This window comes from Capsicum annuum, unplaced genomic scaffold (genome assembly GCF_002878395.1).
Source record: "Capsicum annuum cultivar UCD-10X-F1 unplaced genomic scaffold, UCD10Xv1.1 ctg76760, whole genome shotgun sequence".
Lineage (NCBI taxonomy): Eukaryota > Viridiplantae > Streptophyta > Magnoliopsida > Solanales > Solanaceae > Capsicum > Capsicum annuum.
In genome coordinates, this window is record NW_025887090.1 from 11,333 (window position 1) to 19,944 (window position 8,612).

An 8,612-nucleotide genomic window follows, 5' to 3' on the forward strand; every position below is an offset into this window, starting at 1 on the left:
TAAGATCATGGGTATGAGAGTGAACCCGCCCTTTTGATTAATGCCCTTGTCGTTTTGATCCTTATGAAATAGGGCCATCACTACAGATTGCAAACGGGTATTAATACGTCTTTCTTTTAATGGAAACACTAAAATGTCTAACAAAGCGAGGGTGAAGACTTCAAGATGCTTTCTCTCCCACCTCTCCTTAGTCATATAAAATTCATCCCAAAAGCAATCAAAACCTTCCGAGGGCCCGAATCTAGCGAACAAAAAATCTAAGGAAATCCACGAATCACGTAAACAGACCAAACGTATACCCTTACTTTTTAAACCACAAGACTGCAAAAATCTCATAAAGTATGATTTCGTGCTCGGATCATATCCTTCTCGATATAGGGAAAATGCAACAAACCGGATATTTCTGCCAAAGTAGGAGTCATTTCACATTCCCCAAACCTGAACACCAAACTACTTGGATCCCAAAAGGTCAACAAAGCCTCTATTAAATCTGGACGAGGGGTAACATGCAGAAGTTCCGTAAGATCACCTAATATTTTAATCAGTTTCTGCTGATCAACATAGTTAAACATTTCCCACCACTTGATTAACTTTTTGGGCACCTTGACAACCATCAGAACTCTAGACTTGGTGGACAAATCCATCCTATAATAACACATAAGACGTTATCTCAAAATTCGACAAGAGTAAAAGATTCCCAACCCTTGGAATTTTTTACGTAAGCATATGTCGATGGGACAGACCATATTCATGACTCCAATTTGCTGAACAGAAGTACTGAGCAAGATCAGTCTGACTCCAATTTGCTGAACAGAGGTACTGAGCGAGATCAGTCTACTTAGCTAACAACTCTAGATTATGGGGCGAGAGACCTAGGCTAATAATAAGACAAAGGCCAACACAAAGATTACCGGACCCTCCCGAGGGTTGCCTACGTATCCCAATCCGAGGGAAGGGAATCAGGTATGCGTAGTTCATCCAGATTGGACAATTAATGATTAACCAATAAATTGACCCTAACTTAAGAGACAACCAAAAACAAACGAATAGAAACTTTTTGGATTTTCATCTAGACATTTCAACTAAGACTGACACCACCAATTATGAAAAAAATCTTTTTGGTATTTTGTTTTTGACAAATAAGTAGAAAAGGCAAACAAAACCCTTTTTTTCATTTTTTTTGTTGAACTTACGATACTTCGAGAAGATGAATGCAAAAACATAAAAAAAATCTTTTTGAGTTTTTGGATCGTGAATAACAAAAGCCATAAAGAACTCTAAAATAAACTACGACACTCCTTTTGATTCATTCTTTTCGACTCACTTTTTTTTCTATATTTTTTTTCTCTTCTTTTTTTTTTGTTTTTGCCTACGCACCTTACTCCTAACAATTATTTTTTTCAAATCAGTCCGTCAAATGACCACGTTACCCTTAAAGATGCAACAGTTAGCACGTAGAGATGCTTTCGAGGTGAGTCTCCTACAAAGGGCCATGTGGGTCCCACTAGGTCTCAGTATGATGCACATAAGCATGACCTAAAGGCTGACCTACGTTGTGGTTCACTAACAAGGCTGTTCGGGGGAGCGTATGGTCGATAGTGGCTGCTTTGCTTTCCACCTACTCCATAACACCGACGGCTCCCCTTCTAAAATAAGGGTTACTCGACTAGAGGTCGTGTACAACACGTGTACTACAGACTTGTTGCAGAAAGAAGGCCTGTGGGTAGACATATGATGACAGATATAAAAGCGGTAACAAATAGGATAAATACTATAAACAAAGAGCACGAAAAATGCACAAAAGTGAAAACAATAACACAAACAAAATCACAAACAATGCTTATACACTCTTAATGCCAAACAAAGCCGATACGACTCCAAAAATAGCTCGAATTCTGAAAACTTGTCATTGTCTCCCCAGCAGAGTCGCCAGAGCTGTCACACCCCTTTTTCGTTCTTAAAAAATATGCACTTTACGTTCGAAAGGGTTTTATTATTAAGGTGACAAAAAAAAATTTTGTTTCGAAAAAAAGGATTATTTACATTTTTTTTTTATTCAGAGTCACCACTTGGCATAATCCGGTGTGCCAAGTCACCTTTGGAAAATCCTTTTCGAAACGGTTTGACTCTAAAAAATGATCCGCGAACAGAGATTCCAGCTAAGGAATTCTGTTGACCGAGGGAAAGGTGTTAGGCATCCCTCGATCCCGTGGTTCGACCACGGTCGCTTGGTGAAACATATCGGCTAATTCGACACTATGATGTATAAACCAAACAAAACACGTAAAACAATCAAACAAACAAATAAAAAAACAAATAAAAAAAATAATGTCCATTCCGAGTTATACAATCCCAAAAATAGAAAAATACGAAAATGTAAATCCTTTTCTAAATCAACCCTAGACTAAGCTCCAATGCCTTACCTGACGCCGCGGGCCTTCATCACGATCATTTTCCGCCAACATGATACATCGGGGCATTCCCCGGTGAATAAATACAATGTGTCCCGGGGCATTCCCCGATTGAATGAATACATTTGAATTAAATAAGCTAACTAAAAAAAACACATTCAAAACACACATTCAAATATTCAAAGCATTCGATCAACACATCACACCAAAATTTTGCCTACTCGAACCTATATTGCCTATCCATTTCAACATATCACAAATCTATCACATTCATGCTTATTTCGAATTAAACAAAAGACAACAAAACAAAAATTAACCTATATTCACCTTTTATCAATTTCTCGATTCCACCCCCCCCCCCCGCTAGCTTCGTTTTTACCAATTACACCAAAATTACTCCAATTCGTTTCATATATCATCGAAAACACACCGTGAGCACAAAAATCATGACATCATAACGTCAACAAAACTCACCAACTACGATCACATCATACATAATTACAACAATTAAACACATTTGAGACAATAACAAGAATATAGAGTTGAGGGATGGACCTTAAACCGCTCTTTGACCAATATTATTCGACGAGATAAAGAAAACCCGCCTCCGACAACCTCAACTTAAGCTCCAACGACAAATCTCAAGCTTTCGATAGACTTAATAATAGAGATAAAAGCCTCTCTGAGAAAATCAAATAATACCAATAAAGTCTCGAATCTCCAAATCAGTCACAAAATAGTCCAAATTCAACTCTCCCGATCCGTCAAGAAACAAACCAGCTATTCGATAACCCAAATTCTGACCCGAGCAAAATAGATCTACAATAGAAATGAAGAACCACTGGGTAAAAACACTGAAATACAGCCCGACCAAAACAAATATACTGAAACCAAAAAGTTCAGAAAAGAAACAGTGGAAAATCAACAAAGCCAGAGCTTCGGCTATCTCGGATGACGACGAAGTGGCCGAACTCCAGGAACCTAACATTTCTTCGGCAAAATTTTTTCTAAAATAGAGAAAAAAAGGGATATTTGGGAAGTTTAGGGACTGGGGAAGGCGTGTTCGACGAATTGGGGCTGGTTTCAGCGAAGAGTTTTGCCAGAAAACTTGAGAAGACGGCCGAAAAACTGGAAAACCAGCAGGAAATCCGTTGATGGGCTAATCTCACCCTTCTCGCTTAATATCCTTCGCCATTCTCCTCACTTTATTGTATTTTTTGTCCTCTTTAGCTGATGTTGCTAGCTGTTGTTTTTGAATCCAAAATAAAAGAATAGTCCTTGTACTTGTTATGTTGCCCTCCCTTAATGTTGAGTGCTGAATATGGTGATGACTGCCTGACTATTTCTGTGACAGTGTGCATATATCTCTAGAGAAGATGATGAATGGAGGGTGTTCGTGAATAAGAAAAAGAAACAATTGGAGTTTTTTCTCTATCCCGTGAGGTGTTGTGTGTATCTTCTCCCTTTTGATTTCCTTTTTTGTTGTATATAGGCCTATGGAATTGTGTGGTTGTGGGGTAGGGTATGATGTGTTTTATTTTGATTGGGTAGGTTGCTAGGATAGGATAAAATTAGTTAGGGGATTGTTATTTTTGTCATTTTGTGGAGGGATTATCACACAAGTGAAGGTACACGGTAGGATAAGGTAAAAATGGGTAAAACGATATCGGGGAGGGACGAAATTAGGTGTCTGCAGAAGGAGTAATTCTTTAGCTCTGACATCCTACAAAATATAGTTAAGACCACAAGATACTTTGGTACATTACACACATCTTCAGTTTAATGCCACAAGATTTAAAATCTTCACTATTTCCCTAAACAAAGTATCGAATCAACTAAATTTTCAACTCATTTTACTATTGGTTTCTTCCGATTCAATAACCGACGAATTTTATCACCATTTTTATTGTCGGAGAATACCTTTTTGTCGGAGAAAATGGTGACTGACGGACTATCTTATTTTCACTTTTTTTTTAATTTCTTTATAGAAAATTAAATATCGATCACGATAACATTCACCACCATCTCATTAACGAAGAAGAAGAGAAAAAAGACACATGTTGATGAAGAAGAAAGAAGAAATAGGGAAAGAAATTAAAAATGAAGAAAAAATAGTAAAATAGAAAAAGAAAAAATAGGAAAATATTTTTATTTTTAATATATAAATAAATGTTAATCATTTTCCCCCATCCCTCTCACTCTACTACGCTCACCGTCCAAAATGACATACGAATATCAATTCCAAATCATTTAGTGGGATATAGAATATCCGTAAAGTTTTAGTGTCATTTTAAAAAAGAATTTAAGTTTTGTGCATCGTTAGTGCATAAAAAATTCTACACTATCAGTTTACTTGACCTATTATTGCAAGTTATCCAATTATTTACATAAAAATTTAAAAAAAAAAAGAAAAAATTAGGTAACCTACAATAACAAGTCAAGTTTACCTGACAGTGTAAAATATTTTCTACACTGACGATGCACAAAACTTAAATTCTTTAAAAAAAATAGTTCAACTTCAATGGTGTAATTATGTCTTTCTCATTGGCCCGTTGCCCAAGTCCATATCTGCCAATCCTTTAAAAAGCAAAGTCAAGCCATGGATCAATTTCCCAAAGCATTAATGGGGCTGGGCCCCACAAGAATGTCACTGTTGTTTGTTAGCTCTGACATCCTACGACACATAGTTAAGATCACAAGGATATTTTGGTACATTTCACACATCTTTAATTTAATATTATAAGATTCAAAATCTTCTCTATTTCCTAAACAAATTATCGAATCAACTAAAACGGAAGCAACATTTTTTAAAAAAAATAACAGCCCGAACCGTAACATTAATGCCCCTACTGGCTACTGAAGTTTATATATTAAAGACCAACTCAGACAAATTACCTGCATCACAAAGGTGGGAGTAGAGACACCTAAGTAAAAAAGAAAAATGGAGCTAGATAATGTGTTCTTGTACACAGCTTTGGCAGTAGGAGTAGTAACCATTTATAGTGTGCTAAAGAGAGTAAATGATTGGTATTACTCATTCAAATTTAGTTCAAAGGAATATAATGTGCCTCCTGGTGACATGGGCTGGCCATTCATTGGTAACATGCTTTTTTTCTTCAGAAGTTTCAAATTAGGTGGTGATCTTGGCACATTTATATCTTACTTTGTTACTAGGTAATTCTTGAATTCAGAATTTAAATTTTATGGATTCTGAGTGTTCATGAATAGTTCACTAAAAACTATGAACTTTGTCGCTAGTCCTATTTTACTATTCAACTACTTTACTATTCAACTGGAGAATTTATCGGTCGCTAATTTCTAGTAGTAACGGATGCTCAATATATGATATTCATGTTTTCTTTTTCTCGTTTCTGCTGTTTTACACGAACAATTGTAGGTTCGGGGCAGGAGGGATGTACAAGTCGTTCATGTTCGGAGTGCCAAGCGTTATCATATCAACGCCTGAAATAGTAAGGAAAGTGTTGATGGATGATGATAATTTCGACCTGGGATTTCCACAGTATCTGAGGGACATATTGGGACAAGAACCAGTTGGTGGAACAACAATCCAAGAAGACAAGCTTATTCGTCGATTAACAGCTCCAATAAAGAACCACATATCGTTGTCTTCCTACTTCGATTGTATTAAAAAGATCGCGAAGAGTTCATTCGAGAAATGGGCTGAGATGGGAGAACCTGTTGACTTATTTTCTGAAATGAAAAGGCCTGCATTTGATGTGCTTATGCAAGTACTTATAGATGGTGATAAAGTTGATCCAAAATTGCTTGACATTGTTTTTAACCAAAATAGTTATCGATTTCGTGGGCTTCATGCCTTGCCTTTCAATATCCCTGGATTTGCTTACAATAAGGCACTCAACGTAAGACTCATTTTTTGAATCTCTACATACATGTGTAATTTATGTCTCTAACTAATTAAGATTTGTGTAACTTGTGTTGTTTTATGGTTTCAGGCTCGAAGGGAAATAGTGAAGGTATATGAAGAGATAATAAATCAAAGGAAAGTTATGATAGCAAAGACTAAAGGACAGCCAAGGAGCAACTTATTGGAAACCATGTTAGACACTCAAGATGATGATAATGGTGAAGGGAAAACCAAATTACGCGATGGAAACATCGTTAAAACATTACTTTGGTATACATTTGGTGGTTATGAATCTGTTGCTCGAGTTGCTACCAAGGCAATTATGCATTTGGAAAGAAATCCTGAATTCTATCAGAAAGCAAAGGCAAGGGCGCACCATCAATTACATATCATATATATTGAGCGAAGGGTGAAAAATGCACCTAAAGTATCCTGTTTTTTGAGTTTCTTACCTGAACAATCATATGTTTGAGTTTTCCTATCTGAACTGTTACCAACTATTTATCAAAACACACCTCAACTATTAATTGCTGACTTTTCCTACCTGAGGTATGAAGCTAACAATTCAGATGTATTATGGTGAACATAGTTGGTGATAGTTCAGTAGGAAACTCACACATCTTATAGTTCAGGTGTGAAACTCGAAAAAACGGGTAACTTTAGGTGTTCTTTTTAACCATTAACTTTTTCGTTATATATGAATGGAACAATGATATTCTTATTCACAAATATAACTAATTCTCTCGTTCATTTATTTCAGGAGGAACAAGAGGAAATAGTTAAGAGAAGATCATCGCCAAATGATGGCCTAAATTTTGAGGAGATTGCACAAATGAAGTATCTTGCTAAAGTAATTAATGAAACACTGCGTATGGGTAGCACAGAGACAGTATTGTTTAGAGAGGCAAACACAACTGTAAACATAAACGGTCAGTACTCGATGCCTTATCTGAGTTTTTTTCCAAAGTACTATAAGAGGCACCTAGAAGGGCGAGTCTTCGAGTAACTGGTAACTTGTTACTGTCATGTGACATGGGTTCAAGCATTGGAAACAGCCTCTGACAGAAATGCAAGATAAGACTGTTTACAATGGACCCTTGTGATCAGGCCCTTACTCGGACGTGCACATACTTTTTTTTTAAAACTATAAGAGGCACCTTAATTGAATCCAATTTTTCTCTTGTGAATATATGTATGCAGGGTACAGCGTACCTAAGGGGTGGAAGTTTTTGACATTGTTAGGGAAGTTTCATATGGACCCCAAGGTTTATGTGAAACCTAAGGAATTTAATCCTTCAAGATGGGATGTAAGTGTCATCCAATGTAAACAACCATTTAATTAATTATTACACATTATTAATGATTAAATTTCCCAAAGATGTTAATGAAAATTTTGATTTACAGGATTTGGACAAGCCACCTTCATTTCTTCCCTTTGGTATAGGCCCTAAAATGTGCCCAGGAGCCAATTTGGTCAGACTTGAGGTTTCAGTATTTCTTCATTACTATATTCTTTATTACAGGTTAGTAGTAATTATTCCAAATTCACTAATCATATTAGTTACTCCTTTCGTTCACTTTTACTTGTCCACTTTGGAGTTTGGACTTTGCATGCCCCTTTCGTTTTTACTTGTCATGTTTCTCTTATCCAAATTCACTTATCGCTATGATGCATGTAATGCAGGATTGAACAAATTAGTTCGAAGAGCGAAATGGAAACTTGTATTGCGAGAATTAAGAAGCTCTCAACATCATACGAATGACAATTTCAGCGTTTAATTTTTCGGAATTTTCCATTTGTATTTGCTCTTTATATTATCTGGATCCTGAATAAATGGCCCTTTTAATTTAGTTGCAATTTATGATCATTTGTAATCTTCAAAACGATGAGCTTGAATTTGTAACTTTTAACTTATTTTATCAAAAATGTAGTAGTTATTTAGTGGTTCAACTATTAGATTTTGCAAAAAAACAAAAAGTTTTGAAATTAGCAATCAACGAATTTCATCGCTAGCTATTACATTGCAAAATTGGTCGTAACAAACAGAATATTTTTGATAATATGCTGCTAAATACTGATTAATTACGAATTTTGTTGTTTAGCTACAAATGTTGTTGGTCGCGAACACTAACAACCCATTCCGGACCATCTCACAAACGCGAAGGAGGCACCAGCTGACAGCTGAAACTAGGAACATCCAGAAATTAGAATTCTCCAAGAGGAGCCTTAGGATTTGTTTGGAACTATGTGATGACAAATTAAATATGCTACAAGACTAGAAACAACATTCTGACCTGCTAGTATCATCGAAACA

The 8,612-nt window shown here is 36.1% G+C and overlaps 1 protein-coding gene across 1 annotated transcript; it reads left to right on the forward strand.

Moving 5' to 3' along the window:
• The first annotated feature begins 5,304 nt into the window (after window positions 1-5,304).
• On the forward strand, window positions 5,305-8,181 carry LOC124894675 (beta-amyrin 11-oxidase-like). The gene is made up of 7 exons (XM_047405262.1): window positions 5,305-5,585; window positions 5,809-6,292; window positions 6,386-6,661; window positions 7,058-7,226; window positions 7,498-7,604; window positions 7,702-7,820; window positions 7,982-8,181. The coding sequence occupies exons 1-7, from the start codon at window positions 5,353-5,355 to the stop codon at window positions 8,058-8,060; spliced, it is 1,467 nt and encodes a 488-aa protein (XP_047261218.1). The 5' UTR covers window positions 5,305-5,352; the 3' UTR covers window positions 8,061-8,181.
• The last annotated feature ends 431 nt before the right edge of the window (window positions 8,182-8,612 follow it).